The 13613-nt window shown below is 35.3% G+C and overlaps 1 protein-coding gene across 1 annotated transcript in view; it reads right to left on the minus strand.

The window, feature by feature from the left end:
* Positions 1–3727: 3727 nt before the first annotated feature.
* Positions 3728–13613, minus strand: part of LOC121429170 (carbonic anhydrase-related protein 10-like) — a 32035-nt gene continuing 22149 nt past the window's right edge. The window contains exons 4-8 of the mRNA XM_041626147.1: positions 11905–12000; positions 8488–8560; positions 7961–8115; positions 7333–7507; positions 3728–5819 (exon numbers count right to left, since the gene is read on the minus strand). Coding sequence (XP_041482081.1) covers positions 5800–5819; positions 7333–7507; positions 7961–8115; positions 8488–8560; positions 11905–12000 — 519 coding nt within the window. The 3' untranslated portion in view covers positions 3728–5799. The remainder of the gene's footprint in view (positions 5820–7332; positions 7508–7960; positions 8116–8487; positions 8561–11904; positions 12001–13613) is intronic.

Genomic DNA, 13613 nt, shown 5'->3' on the forward strand with positions numbered 1-13613 from the left:
TAAATGATGTGTATCCATTATTATGAAACAAGTTGCAGCATGAAATGACTAATGCACTTAATCAGTTGTCAATCCAATAGTTTTAGTTCTCGGTACAAACAATTTGAATAAACCTTATTTCATACAATAAAATACAAAATAACAAGTGGGATACGACATCATCAGCCCATCTAATGAATATTCATGACTATATCACCGGAATAATGCAAATCTTTAAAATTCAATAACTTTGTTATTTATGCGATTTTGAAGAAATGTGCAGCATTTTGCTTTGTGAATTTTACTCTATTCATTGAGATATAAATATCTCCAGCCTGGACTATCCCTTTAAAAGGGCTTGCCCACCGCCCACACCCCTGAGCGAAAACGTGCTACTCAGATCGATACCCGCAACTTCACATCCCATATACGCACATATCAAAAACATGTATACCACTGAAACAAGACACATCGAGAGCAACACAAGACTTTGACGCAATATTGTGCACGGCCATTCAGATAACCTCATATTTGAATAAATAAGATGTAATCTCACGTGTATTTTCTTTTTTAAGTATTGTAGAGTGACCCCCCCCATACCCTCACCCACACACATGCGAAATGCGCAGACATCCCTAATACAGCTTTAACTTAATATACACTCGCCCTCACACCACGTTGGTGTTTCATAAGCTGTTCGTAAGTTAAGAGCGACTTTAAGAACGACTGGTGATCTTTCTTGTGATAAATGATGCATTCATTGGCAATGGGCGCGTATAAGAAAGGATCACCAGTCGTTCTTAAAGTCGCTCTTAACTTACGAACAGCTTTATGAAACGGCGCACTCCCAAAACATTATGAACTTAACGCTGTAAACTTCATGGATTTGAATAAATGATATTGCAGACACCTTGTTAACCGATGATGTAACTAAAAAAAATGGAAGGCGAGAACATTCAAAGAAAATCTTACAATATAATATAAATTTTGGGTCGGAATTAATTCAAACGATATCATCTAAACCCGTTATGGTGCATGTGTCCGTGGCCCCATGCCAGCTATCAAAATTAATGTATGAGCATGATGACCGCACCGCAAACACCCTCCCCTTCCGCGCTCCTCGTTCGATTGTTCACACTCCATATCCTTATGAGCCTTTATTTCTTTCGTTCAAAATGAACGTAGGACCACATTTTTGTTTGTTTTAATCTTATTTCATGCAGAGATTCAAATCAAACCATGGTTTCAGCTAAATCAAATATATTAATGACAAGGGCGGGGGGGGGGGGGGGGTTGGGATAGAGATCATCCCACCTATCCCCTCCAGTATAAAAGGGGTGCTCCAAAACTTTGTCGATAATCGGTAATAGAAAATCATTCCTTATCATGTAAGCAGCTACTTCATAAACAAATTGGTTTGTTTTGATTAGTCAATTTTGAAATTATACTTCACACTGATATACTTAGAAATGAAAAAACCACACACACACACAATAAAATAGAATATGTTCGAAATTTTATTTTCAAGAAACGATATAATTCACACAAGAAGCTTGAAATAAGTTAACATTAATCCATCATAACAAGCAAAATGTGACTCATTCAACAAACTCATTCCATTCATGTTTGGTCTTTATACAGCCCTTTACCAAAATAGAATTGTCTATCTAATAAATTAGTATAACATGACTGGAATTTCTAGGGAGGTGTACTATATCTACATAAATAAAAAGGTATGGCAATTATCATAATTACATTATGTTATATATACCTACTGCATATATCCCGACTTGATGTATAAAACAATAACAAGATTATGAAATAATATCAGCATGATTAACCCTATAGGCCGGGGTATTTCGGGAGTTCATACGGCCGGGGGGGGGCTCCCAGCCCCCCCCCCCCCTTCCCCCTTGAGATCTTCTCCGTTGGCCGCGCAATCGCGCCGAAAATTGGCACGCAGGTTGTCTGTGACATAATCTACAAAATTGTATAGTAATTCATTTCATGCAAATTGCTTTTAAGTGATTATACTAATTTACGTTTAATAAGTGTGCGAAATCATACTTTTCCCTCTAACTTCCTTAATAAAGCTCCAATTGTTCTAATTTATGACTTGGAAACTATTTGTTGTATTTTTAGGAAGTGTACCTGAAAAAAATTGCGATATCAGATCAATTTCTGATGTATTATATGTTTTTTGCAATTTCTTATGTATTTCTGTGTTTTTTGACCTTTTGTTTTCCATTGTTTTTTCAAAGAAATTTTCTGGGGACTCTTCTGAGATCATAAACAGCATAAAATAAATACATTTGGACCAGCAAAACTAAAAATAATCATTCATTTATGATCTTTGGTTGAAAACACAATTTGCATTGACTTTGTACACGAAATCACGTTTTTGAGCAATTTTTGGTCTGACATGCACTTACATAATGTCGCGTAATTTCGGAACCGCGAGTGTGGAAGAGCCGTGGTGTAGTGGTTCTGACTCTCGCCTTGTAAACAGAGGGTCGTGTGTTCGAATCCCACCGCGGTCTAGCGTCCTTTGGCAAGGCGTTAATCCACACTTTGCCACTCTCGACCCAGGTGCTAAATGGGTACCCGGTAGGATGCGAAAGATATTGTATGTTTGATTTTGCCAGCGCCATAATGAGGCTGCGATGAATGCAAGGAATGCTCCCCAGGGAGTGGAAATTGTGCACTTTTCGTGCGGGATTGAAATGAATCCAATGACCGGGGTAATAATATGCTGTAACGCGCTTTGGGCCATTCTGGGAAAAGCGCTTTATAAAAATTGGCTATTATTATTATTATTATTATTACCCGGGTGACGCAAAACTGGTCTCAAAAGTTGCGCAAACTTGAAAGTAAAAAGTCAGCGAGCGGCGCGGTCAAAAAATTTCGCGCGGCGAAAATATTGCGCAAATCGTTGAGGGGGGGCTCGAACCCCCCCGCCTGGATGATTATATTCCTTTTTAATAAGAACCTTCTCAGTACTTTTTTGGTCAAAAGTTGATGTGATGAAACGCCATTTGTTTGTCCATCAATTATCCAAGCAGAAAAGTTCGATGAACTGTATACCCATCTTTGATAGATAAAAGTTTGTCGCACTAACCTCGATCATTGGTGACTCTGGCGCATTGATATGCGGAAGAATGTGTACACAAGTGCGAGAGTAAGGGTAAATGTGACTGGCATGAAATAGTTTAAATCTCTTTTACTTGAGCCCACACTTTTTAATCTACAGGCATTTCTGTCTTTTAGTGTCTAAAATAAAAAAATGGCTTAATTACGATACGATATCACTATTTTTATTCGCCGTACAGTGATCTATTTTAATCGTATTTTGAAATCACCCTTTTAGTGATGTTCTCACATCCTCTTCCAAAACAAACACATAAAAGAAAATTATATCCTGTCAAAATTTTCCTTATACATACTCCACTAGTGAAATTTGATCTATGATGTTTTTTTTCTTCAAGCGGATAATTATTTGCTCGTTTCAAATCGACGCATACATAAAAGCAATCCATAATACCAAACGCATGGAATGCTTATTGGAAGGAAACAGCAAATCATAATACCTATATACATATACATCTAACAAAATCAATGCATAACCAGTGCAAGGGCGTAGACTGGTGTGAGAATGGGGAGGTTCACATCCTGGGGGGGGGTGGAACTAAAGTGGTATGGGGGGTGCGCATCTTGGGGAGGTGGAACCAAGGAGATATCACCTCTCCTTGGTGGAACTACAGTTTGGAAAATCAGCTGTTGAAAGCAGAAGAAAGGGGTACAATTTTTGTTTTGCTTGCCAGTGTCGGAACTGCTCTGACTCAGAGAGTGAGGGGGCACGTGCACCCCCCCGCCTACGCCCTTGCAGAAAAATGATATAAAGAGAAATACACAGAATAATAATTATTGCTCATTAATCATAACTTTTATAGACATTTTAGATGAATAAGTTGTAGCTTTGTTTATCACCTATTTACAAAATCCACGCTGAAATCTTCAAAATAATGCAGAAGATTTCAGAATTTATCTACAAGAAAAGGCTATTGAATACTTTTATAGTCCATTATCTAACCGCCTAAATTCTATATCTAGGCCCTATTGGTAATGAATGTCTTTGTATAAAAAGCTAATCCTACATAAAATTAATGTTTGGTCGGGGTTAGTGAAGAATTAATTTGGAAGGTTTGCAATTTTAAAAGGTTACAAAAAGGGTTGCTTTTAACTTCAACTAAAAATAAATTCATGTACCATAGTGCATATTTCTGTCTGGTTCTAATTCAAGTTGCAAACGATATTGGGGGAGATGTCATTAACTTCGGCCCTTTGTCTTATGGGCTCTCCTCGCAATGAACAGTAAACAGTGTAATCATATAACAATGGAATAAAACAAAATTATCATAGCAAACAATTGGATACAACCCCTTCTATGTTCCATTTATGGAATTGCTACGAACTAAACTGGAATATAGGCAAATAACGAAAGGGTGTAATAGAATCAATCATAGCATGATGCTTATATTTATCTAAACATATATTTATTAACATTAATAAATAACAGAGTTTGTAGAAGGTAAGTGGCACACAAAAATGTTTTCAAAGGATATATAAAAATCAAACATCTAAGCTAATTTATTGACTAGCATACGGCACCTTGAGTATAATTCTCGTTAGCAAAATATCGTTGGATATATATCATGAGGCATACAAAATTTACAGTTTGATTGAAGAAAGGGAAGGGGGTATTTTTTTTTTCGCTGGAAGAAAGCATTCCAGTTGGAGCGTTCGATGTTTGGTACTGTTGATTCTGACTTTTATACTACAGTCACATCTACGAGACTGACGCCAAACCGACTGATAGTATGTCATTGGATATAACGTAATATATTTGGTCGGTGTGGAATCGGTTCCATGGTGTGACTGGTACTTAAGCCTCATTCTTATTGGCCCGTGTTCTCATAGTCGTAAACCACAGAATGTGATGTTTCTGTTGGAAGCTTTAAGGTATCATCAACTTGACGTAATGATGAGATATTGATTTTCCCATGTCGACATAATCATCGATATGTTATGTAATGTCGACATTGCGAGATGGTCATCTTGTCACGTCATCTGATAATAGCATTTCTGTGTTAACATAGCGAGATATGTTATCTTGCTAAGTCGACAAGTTGAGATACATTATCTTTCCAAGCTGACTTACAAACGGGTGTATGCGAGACAGATATGTCAATGTCGCAAGATACACGGTTGACGTATCTCTTCATGTCAACCTATATGACAGGATACATGTAACTGTTTCGCCATAATGATAACTATTTCATCAGGTTTTTTTTTTTTTTGGGGGGGGGCAATTTTGGCAGTGACTACAAATATTTTTTCTACGTCAACTTGGCAATATAACGTATCTTGCCTTGTATACATAATAAGGCTACTTAAAGTCAACTTAAAAATATAAGATATCTCGCCAATCGTCAAGTCCATGGCACTTTGTAAACCTTTCATAGTTTTTCAACTTTGATGAAAAATATTAATGCTTAGTACGATCTCCATCCGCGATAATACCTGTCCTATATTGTGAACTCTCTTTCGAATTGGTCTCGCATGGCAGACATGGCCGAAAGTTATACCATAATATTGGCCTGATGATGGAATAGACAGTCAGTCAATAGGCATAGGTTTCTGTTTATTAACCATTATGATTCGGAGAGGGATCCCATGGCGCTTGTTGGTCGAGAGAGGGCGCTACGAGAGGTAACCAGATGGAGGACTTTAGATAACATGTTGTACAAGATTCTCGTGTCTTCACCTTCTCGAAATGAGAGCTGGAAAACATGAAAAAAAATGAATTGGAATACGTGTCTTTAAATAAAAAATGGTCAAGGTACAAAAGAAACCATGCATCACTATTTCAATAGAAATATGTTGCTTTTTGTAATTGATAACAGGAAATGACAGGTTGAATGAAAAAAAAAACGTTAGTTTAATATCACAATTTTAAAATAGTTTTACGCAGGATCACAAAAGTTTTTTGTAAAGTATTTTACAAATCAGGGACCTTTGGAAAATTTGATGTTTTTTCAAAATACATTTCAAAATACATAGATAAGCCGTGATGTGAAAACTTTCATATACTTTAGGATTTAAATAGTATCCTATGCCCACAATGTCAGAATGATCAAGAAATAAAACAATATTTGTTCAAGGAACGAATATAATTTAATTCTGAATTTTCATTAAGAGCTGGAATCTAATATTAAATTGCATGTATTTAACGAAAGTGAGTAATTAAAAGGGATAATGTCAAATCTCAGATGATAATGCAGTAACAAAAACAAAACCTTCAAATTGATTTGAGTGAATTTAAGATATGTCCAAATAACAAATACTCTCTCTCCAACATTCAAGATATAATCTGCTCAATAATGCATTTATTCATTGGTATTGAAATGGATATCCATTTGTAATTTACGAAAATCCCTTTTTCAGCTTCTATGTATTACCCCAAGGTCTCACTACAACAACAGGAATGCGAAAGTATTCATTAAACCACAGATTTGTAATATGATATATCTGCATGATTTGCAAAGAAAATGCATGCATAATCATTCGCCATCTTATCACTAAATTCCTTTGCCCAAATGAGGAAGAAATATATGTTTAAACAACAAGAATGCAAAAAATATTAATCAAACCCAAGATTGTAAATGATATATCTACATGATCGGCAATAAAAGGTATGCACATAATTTTCACTAAATTCCTTGGCCCAAATGAGGAAGAAATATCTGTCTACAATAACAAGAATGCTGAAGTATTTATTAAACCGAAAATTTGTAATTGAACATAAAGTATCTGCATGGTTTGCAAAAAATATGTATGCATATGATTTGTCAATTTATCACTAACTTCCTTTTGCCCAAATGATGAAGAAATATCTGTCTACAAGAAGAATGCAAAAGCATTCATTAAATCCAAGATTTGTAATTTTATTATTATCTGCATGATTGACTAAAATTGCTTGCATATGATTTGCACTATGGAATCATTTAACTGGCGGAAGAGTTAGAGCTATTCTTTTCTGTTTTAGGTGATGAAGGAGAGCTCGTCATGAAATGTTTCAATACGTTTTGATTTATTATCGAAATAAAGTGTTCAATATATACTTTGATGATCAGATATGAAATGTCATAGATATTTCCTTCCATTGAAAGTAAACATAAGTATCTTTAATCTAATTCCTATTTAATGTAAAGTTTTGTTTACTGCTATATTACAACACGTGTCCATGGAAAAATAATTACAGACGTGAAACCTACATGTATGTCTCTAACTTACTTTTATACGAATATTCCCTCCTATGTAGCGGGCAGTCCTTTCCACCTGCGTATTTTTGTACAATGTTTGTCCGAACTGATCTTGTCCCGATCCTTTGGGTTGGACGATAATTACGTAATATTTGCTCAGTCTGCTCTCCGCGTCTTGTACTCACAAGTTCCCTTAGTGTATCTAGCTGTTAACCCCCAAAATGAAGAAAAACACATACATTTATATAAAACCTATGTAAAAAGAGCAAGTCTACATTAGCCAAAAAAATATAGCGTTCCTATCAAAATATGAATTTTGGCAGGCAGGTTAAGGCCAAGCTGATGAATAAACACAAAATACATTATATGCACCATATCTGCTCCCTGGGGAATATCCTTGCCATGTAACTGATAGCTTGTGAAGTGTACTGGCCTATTCATTTAATCACAAAATTCATAACATGAGCATTAAATCCACTCCCTGAGGAACATTCCCACACGGAACCTGATAGCCAGAACTGGTGCTTTCTCCTTTCACTCAAATTTATTTTACCACCAGGGTTTCTTCTTCTCAAAACAGTTAACGAACCCACTCCAAGGGAAAATACATAATGCGATCCATATCCACTCCCTGGGGAATGTTACCACCACGTACGTACCTGATAGCTTGTGAAGTATACTGGTCTATTGAATATGATCCATGACACAGTCTCTGTACATCTGGGCGTGGTTATTGAGCCCTCATACGTCATATATTCTTTGGTTTCTGGTAGAAGTAGGGGTATGCTGAGGCCTGTGACATTTACTTGACTACCTGGAAGAGAGAAAGAGAGACAGAGAGAGAGAGAGGGGTAAAGGGAGTGAGTGACAGATAGGGAGAAAATAATGAATGGGAAGGGGGAGGGGGTAGTTGTAATTACATACCAACTATATAAAATAAACTAGAAACTCATCTAAACAAATTGTAGTTCGAAACAAATGACAAAAATAGATATTTGAATTCAATTTAAAAAGCTCATCCTTCAACAATTTGAGCTTAGCTAACAGAAGAAATAGTAGCAATGAAACTAAGAAGAACTGAGGGAGAGAGAAAGAGAGAGGAGGGGAGAGGAATAGATAGAGAGAAAACGAATACGTCTCCATTGTAATGATTACAGATGAAGGAAAAACAAATGAACAAACATACCTTTGTAAACCAAATATCTCAGAACTCGAATTCCTGCTAATTTGCCCAATTCACGACCAGTCAAATTGCCTTCCTGTTGGAGAAAACAATAGAACTAATAATTAAAACGAGATTTATTTTATTTTTCAAGAATACATGAAAAAAAAATGTACAACAACATTATCAATGATTTACGCAACACTATTTCTTTCACAATTAGGGAAGTACAACATAATTCATTCATAAAGTGAACGCAGCAAAGGTCACTATTTGAAATATTTGAAAACAGAAACCAGGATTCAGATAATCCGTTGTCGTGTTCATTCCATTTCCCAAGATCAAATAAATCACGGCGATTCTGTGGATCAATATAGGAATAGCAAATGCTTTGCGTTTTAGTTCATAACAGTTGTGAAAATATTGAAAAAAAGAAAAGAGAAATAAGAGGGTATTTCAACCAGAAATACGATTGACATTTTCTGTTTGTTGGTATTTCCTCGGGGGGGGGGGGGTAGTCTGAACGACAGTAATTATTAGACGATCTTAATGAGATATTGGTTGTCTGATTTGTTTCAGTTCGGTTTTCTCCATATTATTTTGTGTCATGTTAACTTTTCTGACAGCTCAAATAAGCACCGACGCTGGTTATTTCAATCTATATAAACTTCCACAGTACTACTTCATCCATGGTTAATGAAACATTATATTAGTACGATATTAATTAATTGATTTTTAGAATAGTCATGAAAGGTCTTCACGTTCACACTCCCAAGGTGAAATGGGGGGGGGGCAATGAATACCAAGGCAATGTGAACAAACCTTCTTTTCTTTTTTGTACTAAGCTGAGTGTATCGGTACTCAAGAAAATCAATACCTATGTTCATTCCGGCGAGCAGCCTCCACTGCATGTTTGCATACCTCTAAATCAAGGCTCTACTAATTAAAACTGACGTTACAAAATGAAAAAGAAAGAAAAAAAAAAGATATGTCCCTATTGAAATCGATACAACTTCCTAAAGCCCCCTTTCTCTCTATCCCTCATCAGGGATTTAATTAATCACTGGCTTCTCCGAACAAGGGTATAATAACCCAGGCCTGTAATTAAACAATTTATGGACAACAGAGCGACAATCCTCATTAGCGTGATTGACTCAATACTCCACAAATCCTGAAAATCAATAAACCACTGCAACGCCCTCTGCGGGGAGTCGTAAAACCGGAGTCGGTCCATTTTAAAAATCATTACCTCAAACTGGAGGAGAGTTCAAAGCTTGATAAGAGCTACCAACAAAAAAGTACAGGGGCAAAAGTACTTCACTCCGATTGTTGTATTCCCCTAGGTAGGCCTAATCGATTTCTGTGATCGAACATCGCTTTAGCTCGCCACTTTTGTATGAAAGGAAACAAGTATCTGGACGATTGATTTGAGTCAATACTCGGGTATTAGATTAAAAGCGAAACCCGGTCCAGCTGTCACTTTTCACGGTTTCATTTCCATCGCTTTCTTGTATTTTGTTCTTCACCGTGTTTCATGCTACAGTCTCACCCACGAAACCGACTCCAGACCGATCAAAGCTATTACATTAATACCAATGACATACCTTCGGTCGGTTTGGAATCGGTCGCTTTAGTGCGGCTATATAGGTCGCATGACTTTCAGCATTTGAACATTGGAAGGTATCATCGGGCTTAATTGATGGATGAAACTGGGGATTTTAAATTCAATTAAGAATCCCATTTTACAAAGTGCCTCATTAGAACATCGAACTCCTGGTTGTTGATTCTGGAGCGAGTCAAACAGAGGCATCCGATTTTCTCTATCAAATCGTTGTTTGCTAAACCACTGCATGTGAACTCAATGTTTGAAAGTGCAACTAAACTTGTACTTATTTCTATAATGAGATGAATTTTGAAAGTTGGTTTTTAAGCTTTTGTATATACATGTAGCTTAATCGGTGATAATCATAATCATCGAAATATTATGAATTGTTCATTTCTTCTATCTCTATTCATTTATTATTTTTGTTGTAATTTTAATTCTACTTATCGTTTTTACTATAGATTTTGATTTATTTTTTTCATTCATTTAATAATAAATGCATTCATTTATCTTATATATTTTTCTTTTGTTAATTTTCACTAATTTCATTTAATTAGTTAATTAATTAGAGTTGAAAGAGCTTTCAGTCAGCGCAGCTGAATATAGAATGTAGGCTGTAGCACACATGAATGCTGCGTTATACAAATTCATGTTTATTTATGTATTTATTTTATTTATTTATCTATCTATAGATATCTCTATCTATCTATCTATCTATCTGTCTGTCTGTCTGTCTGTCTGTTCAAAAGCCCTATCTATCTATTTATCTATCTATACCTACCTATTTATGTACCTATTCATTATATTTTATCTATTATTACATTTGGGGCGGGGTGTATTTCATTGGGTGCTATTTAATAGATTCCTCGCAAGTTCTTCTCCCCAACCCAATAAGCATGAAAGATACATGGAAGCAAAAAAAGTTATTATGAGATTTGATTCAATTAATTCCCCGAAGTCATTGCGTGCATTTACTGATTTACTCGTTTGAGGGTGGCACTATGTTTTCTATGATTTGATCAATGATAAACTCTTTTCCCGCCCCGATTTAATATACCCGACGGAGATTCGTTTGGTGGGGCCTGGTGGTATAATATTTAACTTAATGTACCGCCTGAAGGAACCAATAAACTGAAATTAAAAATCATTTTGAGAGGGTAGCGTAACAGATTGGGGAAATTGATGGCGCAATTAGTTGATGAAAAAAATACGGAAAGCAAGACAAGCAAACAAGGAAGATATAGCAATCGGAAAATACGCGCCAAAAACCGTTTCTCTATTCAATTAGTAACCTTTAACTGCTTATAATGTTAGCTAAGCATGCTAAAGCGTAAATATTTTATATACAGAAGCGTAAAATGGATTTGCTCCATCTTTGTATTGTAAGGACAATAACTTTAAAATACTAAATCATTTTTATTGTTGGAATACTTTGGTTCAGCGAAAGAAAGTTTGATTCTACACCTCTAGAAAATGATAAAAATCAGTGAAAAAAAACTTATTATGCCTTCTTAAATGAGTAACTAATCGCTTTAGTAAAGTGCATGTGGATAGCGTATGGTATTGTCGGCATATCTACATTATTTCTTTATAACATCAAGAGCAAAATTCTTTGATAGAAATATTTATAAGATACATTTATTTATGATTAGCTGCAAAAAAATAAATAAAGCACCTCAAATGCACCACAAATGATGCTCAGTCGAACAATAAAGACAAATGTAGATATAAATCCACTCTTCCTTCTATCTAGTAATAGGACCGCAAAAAACAAATTGGAATCCCGATCATGATCATGATACTCATTTAGACAACAAAATAGCAATTTTCAAACTTACCTTAATGAATAATGCCATAATTGCCAATCCGTTCGGTGAGTTTTCGGCCTGACCATAGCTATCATACAGATCATCGTTGAAAAATATCAGTTGCAACTAAGAAAGGGGGAGAGAAACCGATATAATTGGCTGAACATAAAATCGATCTTATTTACTGTATCATTTAATTTACCATGTTTACTGTTTATATCCATTTATTCATCCTATTGCTACCACATACGTTTCTCCCAATACCCCATTTTTAATTGAATTGAATTGAATCTTTACACTATAGTCGTGCTGTGGCAGGTTTCAAAATTTTAGATTTTGCGGATGGTGGTGAATCTACAATGCACAACTCGGTTACACTGTAAAAACGCTGTTTAAAATTTCAAGCACGTTGTTTAAGCCCATCACCCTAACAACTTTATTGTTTAAACTTTTCAGACAAATGTAAACAACTGTTTAAACTTTTTAAATAAGTTGTTTAAAAAGTTTAAACAATTAAAAAAAAGTTCAAACAACTCGTTGTTAGAGTAACAGGTTTAATCAACTTATTATTTTTTTTTCTTAGTGTGTATGTCACAGTCACACTGTCGTAGCCGATTTCGGACAAACCAAAAAATTCTATACTACGTTACTTCTAGTGACACATACAACCGGTTAGGAGTAACTTGTGCTGGGGCGGAATAATAATGATCAGTCACAAGTTTCGGGTTTTTAATGACTTCTAATTTTCCACTTTCAGACTGCCTGGCAGACAGCATGACGTATATCTAAACCACATTGCATCAGTCACATCGCGTTCATTTTTATTTTCATCATGATGAGAACAATAACTCATCGGGCATGTCGGGGGAAAACTCGAATATATCATCATTCCCAAACAGGGCAATGCCCGGGTGTCGGCGAATGCATACTTTCTTATTAATATTCATAATATTACGTTCAATAACTTAATATTTTTTTCTCAGACACTTAGCTGCCATTTCATTCTATAGTTTCTTTTTTTTCGATTACATATTGCATCCTACGGTTTCCTGTTTGTTAGATAATACACGAAAGTTGAGACACGCATGAATATAATTATAACTTTCTAAATCTTTTGAAGTATCATTTCCGACTTCTAGTTATTATGACGCGTGAAATTTTGTATCGCATGAAAAATGCATGATGCAAGTCTAATGAGAATGATTTACAATTCATTATTATGAGCAAATTCCAACAGACTGAACCCAGGCGGATATAAAAGAGAGGTTTGAGGAGAAGGAAGAGAAAAGAAGAAGGGAATGAAAATGAAGAATAAGACAAGAAAGGGATCAAGGATGGAATAAAAAGCGGGGTAAGGAAATAAAAAGAAACAAAGAGAAAGAACAAGATAGAACAGACAGCAGAAATAAATATGCAGAAAAAATAGAGAGACGAAACGACAGAGGAGGGAGAAAAACAAGAAAATTACAAGAAGAAATATAAGAGAAAGTATATATTTTTTTTTACCACTCCACACTCTTTGTTGCATTCATAATGAATGCATGCATTTATTAAGACATCATTGCCATCTGCCACTGTAAAAAACGGTGTTTAAAATGCTAAACTACTGTTTAAACTTTTTAAACAATTGTTTAAAGTCTTTAGACAAGTTGTTTAATATTTTAACAACGAAAAAAAATGTCCAACCAACCTGCTGTTAGCGTGACGGGCTTAAAAAACGTGTTATTTTGTTAAATTTT

The sequence above is a fragment of the Lytechinus variegatus genome, chromosome 1 (genome assembly GCF_018143015.1).
Source record: "Lytechinus variegatus isolate NC3 chromosome 1, Lvar_3.0, whole genome shotgun sequence".
Lineage (NCBI taxonomy): Eukaryota > Metazoa > Echinodermata > Echinoidea > Temnopleuroida > Toxopneustidae > Lytechinus > Lytechinus variegatus.